Below are 23,196 nucleotides of genomic sequence, written 5' to 3' on the forward strand. Positions count from 1 at the left end.
CACCCCACCCTAAACAACTGAGAGAGAGAGAGAGAGAGAGAGAGAGAGAGAGAGAGAGAGAGAGAGAGAGAGAGAGAGAGAGAGAGAGAGAGAGAGAGGACACAGACCGAGAGAGTGAGAGAGAGAGAAGGACACAGACCGAGAGAGCGAGAGAGAGAGAAGGACACAGACCGAGAGAGAGAGAGAGAGAGAAGGACACAGACCGAGAGAGAGAAGGACACAGACCGAGAGAGAGAGAGAAGGACACAGACCGAGAGAGAGAGAGAGAGAGAAGGACACAGACCGAGAGAGAGAGAAGGACACAGAGAGAGAGAGAGAAGGACACAGAGAGAGAAAAATATATATATGGAAGTGTGCAAAAAAATGAAACAGCACTATAATTGATAGTCAGCTGTGGGACTGATAAAAACTGACAGAGACTTTTGACTGTTACTTTATGACAACCTTCAGGCTCTGTGCCCAGCACAATGTTGGACACTTAACTTTTACAGTAATCCCTCAAATGAAAAACAGTCAAATATGTGCCTCCAAATACTCCCAACACAAGGAGAGAATGTGTTGTTCTCAATCTCGAGTCTGTATTGCAGACAGTGCATACCTTCCACTGCAGTTTTACGCTATAATATACACTGAAAAAAATATAAATGCTGATTAAATAAATAGCATGATCATTACACAGGTGCACCTTGTGCTGGAGACAATAAAAGGCCACTCTGAAATGTGCAGTTTTGTCACAGAACACAATGACACAGATGTCTCAAGTTTTGAGGGAGCGTGCAATTGGCATGCTGACTGCAGGAATGTCCACAAGAGCTGTTGCCAGAGAATTTTATGTTCATTTCTCTACCATAAGCCGCCCCCAACGTTGTTTTAGAGAATTTGACAGTACGCTCAACCGGCCTCACAACCGCAGACCACGTGTATGGCGTTGTGTGGGTGAGCGGTTTGCTGATGTCAATGTTGTGGACAGAGTGCTCCATGGTGGCGGTGGGGTTATGGTATGGGCAGGCATAAGCTACGGACAACGAACACAATTGCATTTTATCAATGGCAATTTGAATGCACAGAGATACTGTGATGAGATCCTGAGGCCAACAGATGCATATCTGTATTCCTAGCCATGTGAAATCCATAGATTAGGACCTAATGAATTTATTTCAATTGACAGATTTCCTTATATGAACTGTAACTCAGTAAAATCTTTGAAATTGTTGCATGTTGCGTTTATATTTTTGTTCAGTGTAGTTGTAAACCCCTTTAAACACCAGATTAGCAACACGCTACAACGTCAGTGTCTCTGCACTACTCGTCCTACACACGGCAGCTTAGTAGCACACATCAAGATATAGGTTCACTAATGTACTCTTCCCAGGACACTCAACCACACACAGAATTCAGCAGCAACAGGGGAGGTTCGGTTTGAACGTCTCAAAGCTGGAAAAACACATGCAGCATCTCCCATCAGGTACCATGAATTCCACACATGCATTCCTTAGCGGTAGTCTGAGAATATTACAGGACATGGCATCACAGCTCATAAAGTCATGTCCCTCAGTGATCCATTAGACTGCTCTTTCTTCATTCAGTAGCTTGGGGACCTGTAGAATAAAAACATTGGGAATTGACTTTGTCTCGTTTAGGTAGCTTGGAAATGTTATGTTCAACAATAAAACGGATCAGGTTGGTTTCCCTTCTCTCTCGAACCGCCGGTGTGTTTTGAGAGCGTTTCAGACCTATCCTGCTCGGACACGGTTCCATTATTGTGTCAACAGGGTCAGGGTGAGTTGAATGTAAATTCTAAAAATGAATCAAATTGTAACATGTCCAATTGCACTCTATTCTTGCTGTGAAACCTATTGCTTTAGTATGTATATATTAGAATCCCGGGGGTCCAAACAGGGTTAAAATAATTACATCACAATAAAACACAACAAAGCCTACATCATACATAACACAATGCATCAAACAAGACATAATTACATTATTACTCTCTTATTACAAATGTACAATATAAAATCCACAATACCACAGCATTTAGTGTGTAGAGTGTTAGTGTGTGTGTGTGTAGAGTGTTAGTGTGTGTGTGCGTATGCGTGTGTGTGTGTCTCTTCACAGTCCACATTGTGCCATTAGGTGTTGTTTTTTAAATCAGATTTTACTGCTTGCTTGTTATTCTCAGATAAAATTTTTCCTTAACATGGTCAAATAACTCAAGCATAGATTCACTTATTTTTTTTTCTAATTTGGCACACAGAAACTAGAGGCCATGAGTAACTTGGTCAAAAAGAATGGCGCCGATTGGCCTATAGGTGGCGCTGTTAGAAGCAGTCTCGCTTAAACCCTCATATCCGCCGCCCCGTTTGACCTAGAGACTTGAAATGTTGTATGTAGGTGTATTTCCTCATGCTGAACAAATTTGCCTCAAGGACCGATAAGGTCCGTCAGGATAGATTTTCCTCCTTCTTGGAAATGTTGGAAAACCTTTGAAAAACGTATTCTCATTAAAACATATGTCCAAATAACACCAAATGCGGTATGTAGGCCCATGGTGCAGCTCTTAACTTAGTTTGAGAAATTGTTTAAGAAATGGCTGAGTTATCGATAAATTGGGAAATCAGATTTTACTTGTCCGTTTAAATCCACTTCACAATTGCCTATCAACTTGAAACTTTTTAGGGTCATCACAGACATTACCATGATGAACCATGTTAAGTTTGCCATTAATATCTTAAAAATAAGGAAACTATTAACAATTCACTTCTTTGACTATGTAATGCTAATGCTTAAAATGATCATAAAAAGTCTGTCCGATTCACTCCAAATTTGGTCTTTGGACTGATCACAATAGTCCCTAAAGAGTTTGAGAAAATAACATAGATGCATTCAAAGATGGCCACACTATACCAGTAGAGGCATATTAGCACATACGCTAATATGCTAGAAATACTTAACTAATCTTCTCATGAACCATAGGACCAAATTATACTGAATTTGCTAAGGGATTGGTCAAAAGATGGCTGAGTTATTGACAAATAAAACATGAGATTTTATGTGTCTATTTACATGTATATTTAAACCACTGTAAATCCACTCCAAAATTGTTGCTGCATTCAAATATGGCCGCACTGTACCTATAGATGCACGTTAGCTCATATGCTAATGGAAAGATACTTACAAAAATCTTCTCATGAACCATAAATCAGATTGACTCCAGATTTGGTATACAGTGAGGGAAAAAGTATTTGATCCCCTGCTGATTTTGTATGTTTGCCCACTGACAAATAAATGATCAGTCTATAATTTGAATGGTAGGTTTATTTGAACAGTGAGAGACAGAATAACAACAAAAAAATCCAGAGAAACGCATGTAAAAAATGTTATAAATTGATTTGCATTTTAATGAGGGAAATAAGTATTTGACCCCCTCTCAATCAGAAAGATTTCTGGCTCCCAGGTGTCTTTTATACAGGTAACAAGCTGAGAGTAGGAGCACACTCTTAAAGGGAGTGCTCCTAATTTCAGCTTGTTACCTGTATAAAAGACACCTGTCCACAGAAGCAATCAATCAATCAGATTCCAAACTCTCCACCATGGCCAAGACCAAGAGCTCTCCAAGGATGTCAGGGACAAGATTGTAGACCTACACAAGGCTGGAATGGGCTACAAGACCATCGCCAAGCAGCTTGGTGAGAAGGTGTCAACAGTTGGTGCGATTATTCGCAAATGGAAGAAACACAAAAGAACTGTCAATCTCCCTTGGCCTGGGGCTCCATGCAAGATCTCACCTCGTGGAGTTGCAATGATCATGAGAACGGTGAGGAATCAGCCCAGAACTACACAGGAGGATCTTGTCAATGATCTCAAGGCAGCTGGGACCATAGTCACCAAGAAAACAATTGGTAACACACTACGCCGTGAAGGACTGAAATCCTGCAGCGCCCGCAAGGTCCCCCTGCTCAAGAAAGCACATATACAGGCCCGTCTGAAGTTTGCCAATGAACATCTGAATGATTCAGAGGAGAACTGGGTGAAAGTGTTGTGGTCAGATGAGACCAAAATCGAGCTCTTTGGCATCAACTCAACTCGCCGTGTTTGGAGGAGGAGGAATGCTGCCTATGACCTCAAGAACACCATCCCCACCGTCAAACATGGAGGTGGAAACATTATGCTTTGGGGGTGTTTTTCTGCTAAGGGGACAGGACAACTTCACCGTATCAAAGGGACGATGGACGGGGCCATGTACCGTCAAATATTGGGTGAGAACCTCCTTCCCTCAGCCAGGGCATTGAAAATGGGTCGTGGATGGGTATTCCAGCATGACAATGACCCAAAACACACGGCCAAGGCAACAAAGGAGTGGCTCAAGAAGAAGCACATTAAGGTCCTGGAGTGGCCTAGCCAGTCTCCAGACCTTAATTCCATAGAAAATCTGTGGAGGGAGCTGAAGGTTCGAGTTGCCAAACGTCAGCCTCAAAACCTTAATGACTTGGAGAAGATCTGCAAAGAGGAGTGGGACAAAATCCCTCCTGAGATGTGTGCAAACCTGGTGGCCAACTACTAGAAACGTCTGACCTCTGTGATTGCCAACAAGGGTTTTGCCACCAAGTACTAAGTCATGTTTTGCAGAGGGGTCAAATACTTATTTCCCTCATTAAAATGCAAATCAATTGATACAATTTTTGACATGCGTTTTTCTGGAATTTTGTTGTTGTTATTCTGTCTCTCACTGTTCAAATAAACCTACTATTAAAATTATAGACTGATCATGTCTTTGTCAGTGGGCAAACGTACAAAATCAGCAGGGGATCAAATACTTTTTTTCCCTCACTGTATACTGTAGACTCAATTAATTAGCCTCTAATGAATTTGAGATTGATTAGTTGCTGCATTCAAAGTCGGCTACGCTACACCGCTAGATGGCACCATATCACACCAGGGCTATAAAAACTGAACCGATGGACATGGGGCCATGAAATGTGTGTATTTAAACCTTATGTATATGAAGCTGTGTGAATGTAAAGTCACTGCAACCTCAGATGGTTGCACCAGACCAGTTGGTGGCACTATAGATGTGATTGGCACCAATGGCACCATAGGATACTAGAGCAATAACTATTGATCAAGTGGACTTTGTCTCATGCAAATTAATGTTAGATTTAAATGATGCAAACGAACCACGTAAAATATTGTGATTAGTATATCTGTATAATCACATATTGTTGCCCTATTATGTGGCCTTCACGTAGTGAAAAGTGGATATTTTATTTGGGAAAATTAGAACCCGGAAGTCCTGCCGCTTGCACGGTCAGCGTATTACAGCTGTGTGTGATGAGTGTGATTAGAAGGAGTCAGGCGCAGGAGGGTAAATCACAGAATACAGAGTTTATTCTGTCGTTACACAAAATACGCTGGATAGCGACAACAAAATACAGGCACAGGGGAATAATCTACCCTGGCAATACAAGGTACGGGTAGCTCCAACAAAAATACAGGCACGGGAACAATCTACCCCGGCAATACAAGGTACGGGTAGCTCCACCGAGCTACACTCAACTCACATAAAACAATCACCCACAAGGACAAGGGGGGCAGAGGGAACACTTATACACGGACTAATGAGGGGATATGAACCAGGTGTGTGTAATTGACAAGACAAGACAAATGGAATGATGATATATGGAGCGGCAGTGGTTAGTAAGCCGGTGACGACGAACGCCGAAGCCTGCCCGAACAAGGAGGGGAGGCAGCCTCGGCGGAAGTCGTGACACTGTGAGAGTGTATTGAAGTATTTTGGAACTCTAATGTTGAGTGTACCACCTGAGATTTATTTACACAAACAGATTTAGACAAAATAAAGTCCAATACACTAATGCTGAAAATATTGAACAAATCTTACCATAAACCATTAGTCAAATTGACCCCTGAGTTGGTATATAAACTCAATACATGAAGTAATGACTTTAAGAATGATTACCTGCATCATTATCATTATTGCATCCAATTTACAGCACTAGCCTAAACCTCACTTGCGTCATCCTTGTGGTATTGAGAGATAAGCATGGTAATGCGTTCACTGATTGCTAAGAGCGCTTGTTTTGTTATCCAACTGATCTTCTGTCCTTTCTGTCATCATGTGAACCCCGTTCATGGCTGCTCGCAGCTATATTTAGGATTTCTATCCTCAAATAAAATTGTTACATTTGACATTTTAGTCATTAAGCAGACGGTCTTATCCAGAGCGACTTACAGTTAGTGCGTTCATCTTAAGATAGCTAGGTGGGACAACCACATGACATCGTATACGTTTAGCTTGTGAAATATTGTTAGTTTACAAATTAGGAATCAATCATGTCAGTGTATATTTAACTGTATATTTAACTAAAGTTGTGAATCGATTTGATTGTGCAAATCGATGGTTATTATGATCAGTCTACTTTATGAGGCATTATAAAGGCTCATACATGCTTATAACAAGTTATAAAGCATTATACCTGGATGCTTTAAGTGAAGTGTTACCCTGGACATTCCTTCATCGTACTTCTCTAAAATGGATCATAGGTGAACTGCAAGCCACTGTAAACACAGAATAGAAGGATTTTCATTGAATCGTTACACTCTTGTCAGAGGGTGCCTGTGGATGCTCGGTGCGGTTTTTAAAAGTATATTGCCCACGCTGGATGGATCCATGGCTGGTGTCTTGCCGCAACAGACAGCATCCTAAAGTCTACATGAATTGGACAGTCGAATATGAACAATAAGCCACTATTTCATAATCAAATCAGTCCAACAGTAAAGCCTGTAACAACTTGTTCCCTAGTTCACACTAACACATCATTGCCCATGGGAATAGTTGCCATTTTCCAACCTAAAACTCCAGGATTGATATGACCTCTGAATAAAGTATTCCTCTCGTAACTTCCCTCTCTCTTTGAAAATTCTACTCCCCTCATGCACCCTTAGACCTTGCATGTCATTTCCTAAATGAACCCACCCATACTGTTAAACAACTTGGACCACGCTTTTAATGTTTATTAATTGTGATGTTACTGAAAGTGCCGAAAACAGACTCATAATATGTTGTATTTCTCTAGAAGTCAAAATATAATGATTTTTTAGATGTTTTCTAAAACATGTATTTCAATGCTTCTGGACGATTCAGCCATATTTTCATCAAACAATCAAATACAATTAATAAATTACTAACTCCCAAGTGAGCTTGACCAATTATAGCCTGCTGTAAAGTAACGTCAGTGATTTGGTCTGCTCAGTCTAATTCCACCTCGTCTCTTAGTGTGTTCTCTAATAACGCTCTAGCGCCCTGAATCCCCGGGAAACACATAACTACCTTCACTTCTCATCACGCCGGTTTCCTCTTGAAGACATGATGGACACATTTACGCTCTTTCACACCCAATTGACTGCATAGTCCAAAAGAGGAAGGAAATTCCCCTGTACTCAAAGGAATGCATTCATTAAATGGAATTACATAAAGATTTACTGGGCGTGTTGTATGATCTATGTCATTCCCATCATTAGCTGTGAAAACAATATCCACATCATTTTCCTTCCTCATGATGCCATCTATTTTGTGAAGTGCACCAGTCCCTCCTGCAGCAAAGTACCCCCACAGCATGATGCTGCCACCCCCGTGCTTCACGGTTGGGATGTTGTTCTTCGGCTTGCAAGCCTTCCCCTTTTTCCTCCAAACATAACGATGGTCATTATGGCCAAACAGTTCTATTTTTGTTTCATCAGACCAGAGGACATTTCTCCAAAAAGTACGATCTTTGTCCCCATGTGCAGTTGCAAACCGTAGTCTGGCTTTTTTATGGTGGTTTTGGAGCAGTGGCTTCTTCCTTGCTGAGTGACCTTTCAGGTTATGTCGATATAGGACTTGTTTTACTGTGGATATAGATACTTTTGTACCTGTTTCCTCCAGCATCTTCACAAGGTCCTTTGCTGTTGTTCTGGGATTGATTTGCACTTTTCGCACCAAAGTACGTTCATCCTCTAGGAGACAGAACACGTCTCCTTCCTGAGCGGTATGACGGCTGCGTGGTCCCATGGTGTTTATACTTGCGTACTATTGTTTGTACAAATGAACGTGGTACCTTCAGGCGTTTGAAAATTGCTCCCAAGGATGAACCAGACTTGTGGAGGTCTACCATTATTTTTCTGAGGTCTTGGCTGATTTCTTTTGATTTTCCCATGATGTCAAGCAAAGAGGCACTGAGTTTGAAGGTAGGCCTTAAAATACATCCACAGGTACACCTCCAATTGACTCAAATTATGTCAATTAGCCTATCAGAAGCTTCTAAAGCCATGACATCATTTTCTGGAATTTTCCAAGCTGTTTAAAGGCACAGTGAACTTAGTGTATGTAAACTTCTGACCCACTGGAATTGTGATACAGTGAATTATAAGTGAAATAATCTGTCTGTAAACAATTGTTGGAAAAATTTATTGTGTCATGCACAAAGTAGACGTCCTAACCGACTTGCCAAAACTATAGTTTGTTAACAAGAAATTTGTGGAGTGGTTGAAAAATGAGTTTTAATGTCTCCAACCTAAGTGTATGTAAACTTCCGAATTCAACTGTATGTAGTGAGTCTCTGGGTAATATTTGCTCTGGGATACATTACAGTTTAATTGAGGTAGTGCAGCTGTCAAAGTAATTACACGCTTGTGTTTGTAACTTGGCGGGGAGAAGGTCTGTGTGGCCACAAGTTTTTGGAGATTTGTAATGTTTCGACCCTTGTTGCCAACGTAGAAATGCCAACTTCAAGAAAATAAAATCTGGCACACAGGCGACAGGGACCGATAGCACTGTTTTGGCCGTATAAATACTATGGTCAGACAGGAGTCATAGGGATCTGGATTCCTATAGTTCTTTAAGAGCCATGCTCTGTGACTAACCTGAAGCTGTGACTAATGCCTCCTGAGTGGCGCAGTGGTCTAAGGCACTGCATCGCAGTGCTAGCTGTGCCACTAGAGATCCTGGTTTGAATCCAGGCTCTGTCGTAGCCGGCCGCGACCGGGAGACCCATGGGGCGGCGCATAATTGGCCCAGCGTCGTCCAGGGTAGGGGAGGGAATGCCCGGCAGGGATGTAGCTCAGTTGATAGAGCATGGTGTTTGTAACGCCAGGGTTGTGGGTTCAATTCCCACGGGGGGCCAGTATGAAAAATAAAATAATGTATGCACTCACTAACTGTAAGTCGCTCTGGATAAGAGCGTCTGCTAAATGACGTAAATGTAAAGCTGGACTAGTTATTTCTTATGAAAGCTGTCTACACACTGCACATACATAACCATTATAGTATTTCACATTTAGCCGAATGAATCAGAGTATGTGGTACATTATTTGTTCTGCTTTGAGTGTTTCCCCTTACAGTTCTGTACTCCTTCCAGGGGTGTGACTGTGTTCCATGACATGTGTCCTTTGTTTTGTCAGGAGAGTCTTAGTCCAGTTTAAAGGTGCAAATCTAGGATTCAAACAGCAACAAAGTGGTCACCCCGCCACTTTTTTTGGTAAACAGCTGAGGAATGGGGCTGGATAAATGTAACCACTCTCAATGTTGATTAACAACAGTTGGAGGCCATCTACAATTTATCAGTCTTATTTTTATTTATTGTATTATTTTTTTTACTTATGAAGGATAGAATGGATGCGCAATGCGCTCTCCCTGCGTTTCATCAGTCTCTGTTGGCTGGTTCCCACTACAGGGCTAAGCCTAGTAGTTGTACTGGCTAGTCATCCATCAAAGTAGCTGAAACCGTGCTGGAATGGACAATGTGAAAATAAAATATCAGAGCCAGCTGCAGTACGCTTCAGGTCCATCCTAGAGAATGAATCAGACATGTATGTCCAGGCTCTTAGAATGTTCAGCACAAGCGCTCTGTGTTCTGTCCAGACTGACTGGTCCACTGAGGCTCCTCCGACTCAAGCTTTTCCAGCTCCGCCTTCAGCTTGTTGAATGCCATGGCGTCGTCACCGTTGATGACCTCCTCCAATAGGTGGCCTTACTGGCTGTCCATGGCTACTGCCGAGCCAACCATCTGGTTTCTTCTTCTGCCGAGCCAATCATACAGTGGGGAAAAAAAGTATTTAGTCAGCCACCAATTGTGCAAGTTCTCCCACTTAAAAAGATGAGAGAGGCCTGTAATTCTCATCATAGGTACACGTCAATTATGACAGACAAAATTAGAAAAAAAAATCCAGAAAATCACATTGTAGGATTTTTTATGAATTTATTTGCAAATTATGGTGGAAAATAAGTATTTGGTCACCTACAAACAAGCAAGATTTCTGGCTCTCACAGACCTGTAACTTCTTCTTTAAGAGGCTCCTCTGTCCGCCACTCGTTACCTGTATTAATGGCACCTGTTTGAACTTGTTATCGGTATAAAATACACCTGTCCACATCCTCAAACAGTCACACTCCAAACTCCACTATGGCCAAGACCAAAGAGCTGTCAAAGGACACCAGAAACAAAATTGTAGACCTGCACCAGGCTGGGAAGACTGAATCTGCAATAGGTAAGCAGCTTGGTTTGAAGAAATCAACTGTGGGAGCAATTATTAGGAAATGGAAGACATACAAGACCACTGATAATCTCCCTCGATCTGGGGCTCCACGCAAGATCTCACCCCGTGGGGTCAAAATGATCACAAGAACGGTGAGCAAAAATCCCAGAACCACACGGGGGAACCTAGTGAATGACCTGCAGAGAGCTGGGACCAAAGTAACAAAGCCTACCATCAGTAAAACACTACGCCGCCAGGGACTCAAATCCTGCAGTGCTAGATGTGTCCCCCTGCTTAAGCCAGTACATGTCCAGGCCCATCTGAAGTTTGCTAGAGTGCATTTGGATGATCCAGAAGAGGATTGGGAGAATGTCATATGGTCAGATGAAACCAAAATATAACTTTTTGGTAAAAACTCAACTTGTCGTGTTTGGAGGACAAAGAATGATGAGTTGCATCCAAAGAACACCATACCTACTGTGAAGCATGGGGGTGGAAACATCATGCTTTGGGGCTGTTTTTCTGCAATGGGACCAGGACGACTGATCCGTGTAAAGGAAAGAATGAATGGGGCCATGTATCGTGAGATTTTGAGTGAAAACCTCCTTCCATCAGCAAGGGCATTGAAGATGAAACATGGCTGGGTCTTTCAGCATGACAATGATCCCAAACACACCGCCCGGGCAACGAAGGAGTGGCTTCGTAAGAAGCATTTCAAGGTCCTGGAGTGGCTTAGCCAGTCTCCAGATCTCAACCCCATAGAAAATCTTTGGAGGGAGTTGAAAGTCTGTGTTGCCCAGCGACAGCCCCAAAACATCACTGCTCTAGAGGAGATCTGCATGGAGGAATGGGCCAAAATACCAGCAACAGTGTGTGAAAACCTTGTGAAGACTTACAGAAAACGTTTGACATGTGTCATTGCCAACGAAGGGTATATAACAAAGTATTGAGAAACTTTTGTTATTGACCAAATACTTATTTTCCACCATAATTTGCAAATAAATTCATTAAAAATCCTACAATGTGATTTTCTGGATTTTTTTTCCTCATTTTGTCTGTCATAGTTGACATGTACCTATGATGCAAATTACAGGCCTCTCTCATCTTTTTAAGTGGGAGAACTTGCACAATTGGTAGCTGACTAAATACTTTTTTTCCCCACTGTATCTTCAAATTATTAACCCTTATTTTACCAGGTAAGTTGACTGAGAACACATTCTCATTTACAGCAACGACATGGGGAATAGTTACAGTGGAGAGGAGGAGGGATGAATGAGCCAATTGGAAGCTGGGGAGGATTTGGTGGCCATGATGGTATGAGGGCCAGATTGGGAATTTAGCCGGGACACAGGGGTTAACACCCCTACTCTTACGATAAGTGCCATGTGATCTTTAGTGACCACAGAGAGTCAGGACACCCGTTTAACGTCGCATCCAAAAGACGGCACCATACACATGGCAATGTCCCTAATCACTGCCCTGGGGCATTGGGATATTTTTTTAGACCAGAGGAAAGAGTGCCTCCTACTGGCCCTCCAACACCACTTCCAGCAGCATCTGGTCTCCCATCCAGGGACCAACCCTGCTTAGCTTCAGAGGCAAGCCAGCAGTGGGATGCAAGGTTTTATGCTGCTGGCAAAGTCCTCTTCCTGTGAGAAACAGGAAGTAAATGTGTGAATTCTGAATTCATAAATTATACACTCTTAGTAAAAAAGGTGCTACCTAGAATCAATAAGGTTTCTTCGGCTGTCCCCATAGGAGAACCCTTTGAAGAACCCTTTTTGATTCCAGGTAGAACCCTTTCTACAGAGGGTTCTACATGGAACCCAAAATAGTTCTACATGGAACCCAAAAGAGTTCTACCTGGAACCAAAAAGGGTTGTCCTACCCATTTGGAACCCTTTTTTCTAAGTGTACAGCTGAATTCTCACCTGTAGAACAATTGTAGCTCATGATTTTGAAGAATGGTAGTATGGTTCTTTCCAACAAAAAAACGTTACTTTTATCACTGTCAGGTGAGCCTGCCGTTAGTTGTGAAATAAACCCGCCACTGTTGAAACTTCGCACTACAGTGTCCAATAAATACCAGCATCACATAAGGGTTAAGGATGGAGGCATATAATGTATAGTTAAATGGTGATCGGCCCTGGTGCTTGACATTGGGCAACCTTAGACCCCGGTCCAACCCAGATGTGACCCTATGTTTTAATAGGGGTGTATTGGTCACAAACTGAATGAGAATGCAGATGGGAGTTGTGAGAGTGACCTGACAACACCCACCAAGGCCCCTTGCCCCACCCATACACACAAACACGAGCACACACACACACACACACACACACACACACACACACACACACATACCCATGCTGGCAAACAGGTATGTTCTTCTGGAACATACATGCAGCCCACCCAGCATCCATTTTACTTGTGACCTTTTGGACACTGGTTACTCTTAAATGTCACATGTAAGTCAGAGGGTCAACCAAGTGTGACCTCACCACCTCATGCTGCCATGTTACAAGACCTGGGACACAAACATGTTTGATGGTGTGTGAGTGTGTGTGTGTGTGTCTGTGTGTGTGTGTGTGTGTGTGTGTGTCTGTGTGTGTCTGTGTGTGTGTGTGTGTGTGTGTGTGTGTGTCTGTGTGTGTGTCTGTGTGTGTGTGTGTGTGTGTGTGTGTGTCTGTGTGTGTGTCTGTGTGTGTGTGTGTGTGTGTGTGTGTTTGTCTGTGTGTGTGTGTGTGTGTGTGTGTGTGTGTGTATGTGTCTGTGTGTGTCTGTGTGTGTGTGTGTGTGTGTGTGTGTGTGTGTGTGTGTGTGTGTGTGTGTGTGTGCCCTACAAGTGAGAACAGGTGACCTTTTTCAGTGTTCCCCTACACCTCAATGATGAAACGTACGAAAACTACATTGCAGCAAAAACATAAAGTAAGTATTCCATTCAAACACAGGTTAAAATGTTTTAACACTTTATAATAACGTTCACTAATAAAACATTTCTAAGGGATTTACAAACGGTTTGCTCACCGTGTATTAATCATTACTCTCACATTGTTGCTGATCTAGTCTCTTTAGATCAGGGACTGCAAAAATACTTGACTTATGATTAGCAAGTGGTTTATAAGGATACTTAACATCTTATAAAGGATCTTATGAATGATTAATAAATCATTTAAAAGTTGTTTATAAATGTGTGAATAACTAGCTTTCTAGGACAAGAGAAGTAATGATTTATAATGAAATAACAGTAATGAAATAATGATTAGTATGATAGTTTATTACTGCATGTTGTTATAAAATGTTACCCCCCAAAAATGGACTAATTAAAACTGTTTCATCCAGCCTCGACATTACTGTCTCCTCTTCGGTGGAGAAGAATGTAGCTTTCCTTCGGGCTAAAACGTAGCTCCCCGATCGATGGTGGCTTCACTAAAACACCATACGGTTTGAACGCTGTCTGTGGTGTTGAAAACTGAAGACCAAATAAATCAAATTCATTGGCTCCTTGACCTGTCATTTACTGGTCTTGGATTGTGATTGGCCTGCTGGCCTGTCACTCACACAAGGCTGCAAATCCAGAAGCACCCCTTGTGCATCGACTCCAGACTGGTCTCGTAGTAGTTCCCTCTGTACTCCCCATACTCTATAAACCTAAGACACAAAACCAGACAGATATAGGCCACTATTTAAAATTGAGACAAACAAATATCAACTTTAAAAGGGATACTTTTATGCATGCTAAATGGGGGAGATTGACTTGATTGACAAAATGCTAATATTGCAAAAGTGGCTAGTTTGATGGAAACAAGTGTGGATTGCAGTCACTCCTTGTCCATAGACCACTTTCAAGATAAAGAAACAAAATATGTAAAATCGCTGAACTATCCCTTTAACTTCCGGAATGTATACTACCAGTCAAAAGTTTGGACACACCTACTCATTCAAGGGTTTTTCTTTTTTTTTACTTTTTTTTTTTTTTACATTGTAGAATAATAGTGAAGACATCAAAACTATGAAATAACACATATGGATGGAATCCTGTAGTAACCAAAAAGTTTTAAACAAATCAAAATATGTTTTATATTTGAAATTCTTCAAATAGCCACCCTTTGCCTTGATGACAGCTTTGAACACTGGTACTGTACCTTTAAGGTTTAATAACATGTAATTCCTGATTAGGAAAACATATTGCTTCCTGAAGCTTGCTACCAGGTTTGGTTTTAATGAACTATCAACCCTTATAGTTACATGCTACAGTGCCAGTGGTAACTAAAAGAGGATGGGAAAATGGGAATCCGTCTCAGGGCATTACCACATTTCCCCTCCTTTCTTAATCTCCTGTCCTGGTTCAGGATTAGGGATAGTAATACCATGAAAACATTGGAATATCAGGATCACTAGTCCTCTCTGGCTAACATACAGCAGGAGGCCTGACTGTTCCAAACATCTTGGAAAGGTAGCATTTAATCTAATCTCCCATGTTGCACTTTAAATGAGAACCACCTGCGTGCTTTATTGTTCAACGACTAGAGGCCCGAATGTGGCTTATCCTAGGATCTTGTGAAATGGAATGCCAACTAATAAGATGCTTAAATTCTTTCCCATCACGTGGTAGCATTGCACCTAGCATGCAATTATGCATTGTTGGTTAAACCAGTTAAATGTAACTAAATGTCATTAAATGTAATCTACGTAATCCCCAAAAGTAATTATTTATCATGAGAGGGCCATAAACAGTATTGCTGCATGCTCTAAGGTTAAAATCTCACCTTTTCTGGTAAAAAATAGTTACAAATGGCTGAGGTGTAGTCACTCTTGAGGACACACGCTCAAGTACACAGGACAAATATGATACAAAAATATGATGTATTTCCTGTTCAACAAAACTGTATGAGTAAGGCTTGAAGTTACTTATATGCTTTCTAAATATAGTATAAGCACATTTTAAAACGACTAACTATAAGATTTCACCTACAAATGTGTATGTTTTCTAAAGGTCTCTTGATCAGAACGTCTGCCCACGTCACTGTAAACGTCTCACAGAGCTCTAGCATGACTTCCTGAACCCGTTAGGAACTCACCTTTTATCTCATTTATTAATCGTGTCCGTCTATGACAAACAGAAAGTGTTTTTTGTTTAAAATCTATGAATTAATTTAGATTCATGGCTATAAATCCATCTCTGAATGTGCTACAGTGATGAAACCACTCTCTCCTGCTGCGTTACGATGTAAGGATTGCAGGCATGTGCATCACACTGGCTCAGAAAATATACTACCAGGGCTATCGCTCAATGCAAGCCGTTTCGATCAGAAATGTCGGTCGTAACCAGTATCAGAACCACGCAGGTTTAGGGGACTTTACATCTAAGAAGTTTAACACCTTACTTAACAGGGTTAAGTTATACCTTACTAATGTAGTAACAAAAAGATACTGCTCCTGTCTTTAACCATATGGTGATCACTGCCTATTTATTGGAATGCGTGAACAGCATCATCAGTGAAGATCTTTGGCTACCTTTTCTCCCATCAAGAAATATCTACTTTTGACTTTGACAACGTCCATTTCAAACGTTTGCCTTGAGACAAAGTGATGCTCTAGCCTATCGGACTCCTGCTCCCTCCATCTTGTCTAAAAGGGAGAACGTTGTAAATTATATTGTGGAGTAAAATGTTGTAAGAAAAAGAAAAGAAAGAAGAAAAAAACACTGCGGGGAAGAAATAGACCCGCATTTAAAATACCCTGGCCTAAACACCATTCTAGGATCAGCTCTCCATTCAAACCTGGATCCTTGCCTTAGGAACAGTATAGAGAAACATGGTTCAGGTTGGGAAAAACTCTGGGCCCTAACATGGTTAACTCACGTGGAACAGTAACACCAAAGTGGTCAGGGTCCGAGAGCAGGAGTCTCCTCTTCAGCTCACCCAGACCAACTCCACTGGGCCCTAAAGGGATTACCACAACACGTTACAGGTCCATAATAAATGAGTCAACAACACTAGATAACAACAGTTACAAAAACTGAACAACCCTAGAGAATAACTCAGCTGTGTTTCCCATCATTGAGAGGAGTGTGAGTTTGTGGGTGGGTGGGTAGAGAGAGAGAGAGAGAGAGAGAGAGAGAGAGAGAGAGAGAGAGAGAGAGAGAGAGAGAGAGAGAGAGAGAGAGAGAGAGAGAGAGAGAGAGAGAGAGAGAGAGAGAGAGAGAGAGAGAGAGAGAGAGAGAGAGAGAGAGAGAGAGAGAGAGAGAGAGAGAGAGAGAGAGAGAGAGAGAGAGAGAGAGAATGTTTTCTCAAAGTAGGATTCCTGAAATACCTGCCATCTCGATCACGCGTTGCATAACTTAAGCACTGGCAGTCTTCATTTTGCAGATCAGTTTAAGCTTTTATTTTTGTGCTTTTCACAGGTGGGAGAGGTGGAACCATCAGTATGAAAAATAGATACTTTACTCCCATATCTGATTCATAGTAACATGATCTTGTCTGTTCTGGAAAATTATAGCACCAAGCATTTACTTTGGAAGAGAGAAAAGAGTGTGTCTGTATCCGCTCATAAATATCTAAATGAAACAGAAACAGCAAAACGGCAAGGCCTTCCCACTCATAGCAGATAGACATGCCTCATATATCTCCCACCCCACTGATGACTTCTGGCTATGGATGGAGTCTACATGACATGACATCAAACAGAAACCGTCGGATAGAGTAGAGGGAGTCCAACTCAGTTACAGGGTGAAGTCTGGATTCAAACCTTTTATTTTCCATCCTTTATGTCTGGATGATGAGCTCGCCTGTCATTATCCGTGATCCTATTCACAGTCCAGCCCAGACCTGGGTTCAAATAGTCATTGTTTTCTTGCAGAAACTGCACTTGATTGAGCTTGCCTGGCACAATGGAACCAATGGAATAGTCCCAAAAGTGACAATTATTCTGTATGTGACACAAAAGACTGCCTGTTTTCTATCCAGTTACAACCGGATGTGGTCTATAGAGATGACATAGCAAAGCCTTTGCCTGAACCCCTTAAGGAGAGACATACTAAAAGATAAATACACCAGACTAGCTTCTGGCCGTAGGAAAGCTCTGAAGGTGGGCTCCAAAGTACAGCATATCATCTGTCTGAGAATATTTACATTAGTATGAAAGCAGAGAAATCGAGTGCTTTCTGACGAAGACCATTTGGTTGCCTAGATTTTATTGATTGAGTTGTTAATTAACTAGACGACTAGATTTTGACCAGAGCTAAAACGATACACCTAGTGTACAAAACATTAGGAACACCTTCCTAGTATTTAGTTGCACCCCCTTTTGCCCTCAGAACAGCCTCAATTCGTTGGGGTTATGGACTACAAGGTGTCGAAAGCGTTCCACAGGGATGCTGGCCCATGTTGACTTCACTGCTTCCCACAGTTGTGTCAAGTTTGCTGGATGTCCTTTGGGTGGTGGACCATTCTTGATGCACACAGGAAACTGTTGAGCGTGAAAAACTTAGCAGCGTTGCAGTTCTTGACACACTCAAACCGGTGCGCCTGTGTCACGCCCTGATCTAGAGAACTGTTGTTGGTTGGGTCAGGGTGTGAGTTTCTGTTGAGATCTATGTTATTGTATTTCTACGTTGTAGATCTAGGTTGATATTTCTATGTTTGGCCGGGTGTGATTCCCAATCAGAGGCAGCTGTCGCTCGTTGTCTCGTTGCCTACCTTAGTTGAGGGATCTTGTGTGTGTTCCTGTTCGGCTTGTTGTGTGTATAGCCCGTAGAACTTCACGTTTTCGTTGTTTTGTTATTTTGTCAAGTGTTTATTCGTCTTAATAAACATGTACGCAAACCACGCTGCACCTTGGTCTGACCCGTCTCTCAACGACCGTGACAGCCTGGCACCTACTACCATACTCCGTTCAAAGGCCATTCTTTTGTCTTGCCCGTTCACCCTCTGAATTGCACACATACACAATCCCATGTCTCAATTGTCTCCAGGCTTAAAAATAATTATTTAGTCTGTCTCCTCCCCTTCATCTACATTGAAGTGGATTCAACAAGTGACATCATTAAGGGATCATAGCTTTCACCTGGATTCACCTGGTCAGTCTGGGTCATGGAAAGAGCAGGTGTTCCTAATGTTTTGTCCACTCAGTGTATATCAGAGTGTAATGTAAGAATGATTGCAGCCATGGATCGGACAGGAAAAGGTTATCAACACCTAAAGTATGGCAAGACCAACGCTAGATTTAACACCAAAGATGACCATAGAAGCATTCTAAATAAGTTAAAACATGAAGTAACGTTCCTAAACATTTATTTGCACAACCTTACAGTTTACATGTATTGGTCTGGATCACTTACAGTCATTCAGACTCCATATTGTAAACATTCATGCCTACTAAACTTACCCAAGCTTCAATATGGCTGTCTTGATTGTTTCTTGGTATATGGTTGTCTCCTACACAGAAAATTATCCAGTGTTGAATCGACACTATGAGTGTTAAATGTAACACTGCTCCAGTGTCTATACGGGTCCACACTTGTCAGTGTTAAATTAACACTTTGCTTAGTGTAAAGCCTTATTTACATACACTACATGACCAAAAGCATGTGGACACCTGCCCGTCGAACATCTCATTCCAAAATCATGGGCATTAATATGGAGTTGGCCCCCCCTTTGCTGCTATAACAGCCTCCACTCTTCTGGGAAGGCTTTCCACTAGATGTTGGAACATTGCTGTGAGGACTTGCTTCCATTCAGCCACAAGAACATTAGTGAGGTCGGGCACTGATGTTGGGCGATTAGGCCTGGCTTGCAGTCGGCGTTCCGATTCATCCCAAAGGTGTTCGATGGGGTTGAGGTCAGGGCTATGTGCAGGCCAGTCAAGTTCTTCCACATCGATCTCGACAAACCATTTCTGTATGGACCTCGCGTTGTGCACGGGGGCATTGTCATGCTGAAACAGGAAAGGGCCTTCCCCAAACTGTTGCCACGAAGTTGGAAGCACAGAATCGTCTAGAATGTAATTGTATGCTGTAGCGTTAAGATTTCCCTTCACTGGAACTAAGGGGCCTCGCCCAAGCCTTGAAAAACAGCCCCAGACCATTATTCCTCCTCCACCAAACTTTACAGTTGGCACTATGCATTTGGGCAAGTAGCGTTCTCCTGGCATCCGCCAAACTCAGATTTGTCCGTCGGACTGCCATATGGTAGAGCGTAATTCATCGCTCCAGAGAAAGCGTTTCCATTGCTCTAGAGTCCAATGGCGACAAACTTTACACCACTCCAGCCAAACGCTTGGTATTCCGCATGGTGATCTTAGGCTTGTGTGCGGCTGTTAGGCCATGGAAACCCATTTCATGAAGCTCCCAACGAACAGTTCTTGTGCTGACGTTGCTTCCAGAGGCAGTTTGGAACTCGGTAGTGAGTGTTACAACTGAGGACAGACGATTTTTAAGCACTACACGCTTCAGCACTCAGCGGTCCCGTTCTGTGAGCATGTGTGGCCTACCACTTTGCTCCTGGATGTTGTTGCTCCTGGATGATTCCAGAAATTTTACGAACTGACTTGTTGGAAAGGTGGCATCCTATGACGGTGCCACGTTGAAAGTCACTAAGCTCTTCAGTAAGGCCATTCTACTGCCAATGTTTGTCTATGGAGATTGCATGGCTGTGTGCTCGAATTTTATTGTATTGTATTGTACAATAATTATTTTGAGGAGTCTAGTTTTACCCTAATACAGTGACCTGAAACTCATGGTTTACAGGCAACATCAGGTCTGCAAGTCACAGGTCTGAAAGCCACAAGTGACGTATAATTCCTATTGGAATCCAGCCAGAGTGGGGATATTCAACATTATACATTTTTATTCACCCACAACCTGCATTCAGAATGACTGCCAGTTTTGGAAATAATTAGATATGAGACTAACTAAACCATCTAAACTGGAACATCGCAGTAACAGGTGCAATAAGTCCAACTAACAGTTTGTATTAGTTTAGAAACATTTATGTTATTTATATTTGAGTAGCTTAAGAGTAATCAATCAAATTACATGCAAAAACATACGTATTGAAACAAACAATTCAGGAAATCAACCTGCATTAGAGCATGCTGGGAAATATAATAATGATGGGTGTGGTTTTGGTTAATCTCTGGTTATTAACACCAACACTGTGGTTATTTTACACCACTGTCATGACCTCCGCCGAGGCTGCCTCCCCTCCTTGTTCGGGCAGGTTTCGGCGTTCGGCGTCACCTGCTTTCTAGCTACTGCCGATCCATTTATCATCACTCCATTTGTCTTGTCTTATCAATCACACACACCTGGTCCTTATCCCTCATTAGTCTGTGTATAAGTGTTCCCTCTGCCCCCTTGTCCTTGTGGGTGATTGTTTGAATGTGAGAGTAGTGTAGCTCGGTGGAGCTACTCGTACCATTTTGTTGCCAGGGTAGATATTTCCCCTGTGCCTATGCATTGTATGGAGATACCGTTACAGTGTATTGCCAGGGTAGATCGTTTCCCCTGTGCCTTTTTCGTTTGTCGCTATTCCAGCGTATTTTGTGTAACGAAGGAATAAAACACTGTATTCGGTGATTACCCTCCTGTGCCTGACTCCTTCCGTCACACTCATCACAACCACTGAGTGTTAATTTAACACTTGCAAAGTTAATTTAACACCTGAATCATGTTACACTGAAAGATCAACACTAGTTAACACTGGCCAATTGTCTGTGTACTCACCAACCAGCAGGAACAGCGATGGCACTCTTTGGGGTCCCTGCAGTATGGAGCCACCTCCAGGTAGGTCGGGGTCTGGGTGGCTCCTCCTATCTCCTGGCTCTTCCTTTTAGACTCAAAGATCATACCCCCAAGACATGCTAACCTTTTTAGCATGTCTTGGGGGTATGATCTTTGACCCTCACGATTTATTCAGGATTATTCGTAATCATGGTAGCATCCACATTAATGTATAAGTGTTTAGAAACATATTATATTCTTATTTACAGTAAAAGTGACTCCAAAATTACACAATACATTATTTACCATTCATTTCTATTGAGTACAAAATAGTCTTAAACACAACCTTAAACGAACTGCAAATGCATCCAACAAGTCTGTAGAGTCACAAGCTTGATGTAGTCATTGTGTGCTAGGAATATGCGACCAAATGCTAAACTTTTGACTACTTTATTTCTACTAATCTTTAGGGCTGTTTGAGAAAAAAATAGATTAGTACTACATTATTAACTACTATAAAGGGCACACTACATCCTCCTTCACGCTGAAGTTTCCCTACAGCTACAGTATGTCGGTGCACTTCACATGTCATCCCCAACTAGTTCGTCCTCTCTAATATCTCCTCTCGGTCAGTCTTGTGGCATCCATACAGTAATCAATAGTACTTGGGACTAACTCATCCTGGTTTTGTCACATCCTGGTTTGGAATCTGGTCAGATAGACTACATTTGACATTTTAGTCATTTTAGCAGACGCTCTTATCCAGAGCGACTTACAGTTAGTGAATGCATACATGTTTTTTGTTTTTATTCACACTGGCCCCCCGTGGTAAACGAACCCACATCCCTGCCGGCCAAACCCTCCCCTACCTTGGACGACGCTGGACCAATTGTGCGCCGCCCATGGGTCTCCCGGTCGCGGCCGGCTGCGACAGAGCCTGGACTCGAACCAGGATCTCTAGTGGCACAGCTAGCACTGCGATGCAGTGCCTTAGACCACTGCGCCACTCGGGAGTCACATGACTACACATGAAATATGATATACTGTAACTCCAGCAGCCGGTAATAAAAAACACTTAACTCAGTCAAACCTGAACCATGACATCAAATATCTATTCAAATATGCGGGTGTCTATTCAAATATGCAGGTATCCATTCAAATATGTGGTTATCTATTAAAAAATACAACTATCTATTCAAATATGTGGTTATCTATTAAAAAATACAACTATCTATTCAAATATGCGGGTATCTATTCAAATATGCAGGTATCCATTCAAATATGCGAGTATCTATTCAAATATGCGGGTATCCATTCAAATATGCGGGTATCCATTCAAATATGCGGGTATCCATTCAAATATGTGGGTATCTATTCAAATATGCGGGTATCCATTCAAATATGTGGGTATCTATTCAAGTATGTGGGTATCTATTCTTCTCATGATCTTGCTGTTTGAAACCTACTAATGCACCTGTGATCATGAACAAGGATCAGACCTGTGACAATGAACAAGGATCAGACCTGTGACCATAAACAAGGATCAGACCTGTGACCATAAACAAGGATCAGACCTGTGACCATAAACAAGGATCAGACCTGTGACCGTGAACAAGGATCAGACCTGTGACCGTGAACAAGGATCAGACCTGTGACCATAAACAAGGATCAGACCTGTGACCGTGAACACCGTGAGCAAGGATCAGACCTGTGACCGTGAACAAGGATCAGACCTGTGACTGTGAACAAGGATCAGACCTGTGACCGTGAGCAAGGATCAGACCTGTGACCATGAGCAAGGATCAGACCTGTGACCATGAGCAAGGATCAGACCTGTGACCATGAGCAAGGATCAGACCTGTGACCATGAGCAAGGATCAGACCTGTGACCATGAGCAAGGATCAGACCTGTGACCGTGATCAAGGATCAGACCTGTGACCGTGAT

The 23,196-nt window shown here is 42.2% G+C and overlaps 1 protein-coding gene across 1 annotated transcript in view; it reads right to left on the minus strand.

Annotated features, from left to right (window-relative positions):
* The window catches only part of LOC311146322 (homeobox protein Mohawk-like), a gene marked incomplete at both ends in the record, with an annotated part of 50,080 nt that extends 28,704 nt beyond the window's left edge, over window positions 1-21,376 (minus strand). The window contains 2 exons of the mRNA XM_084182811.1: window positions 14,089-14,178; window positions 21,258-21,376. Coding sequence (XP_084038937.1) covers window positions 14,089-14,178; window positions 21,258-21,376 — 209 coding nt within the window. The remainder of the gene's footprint in view (window positions 1-14,088; window positions 14,179-21,257) is intronic.
* Window positions 21,377-23,196: the final 1,820 nt, after the last annotated feature.

This window comes from Coregonus lavaretus, assembly GCF_964263955.1.
Source record: "Coregonus lavaretus genome assembly, chromosome: 19".
Classification (NCBI taxonomy): Eukaryota; Metazoa; Chordata; class Actinopteri; order Salmoniformes; family Salmonidae; genus Coregonus; species Coregonus lavaretus.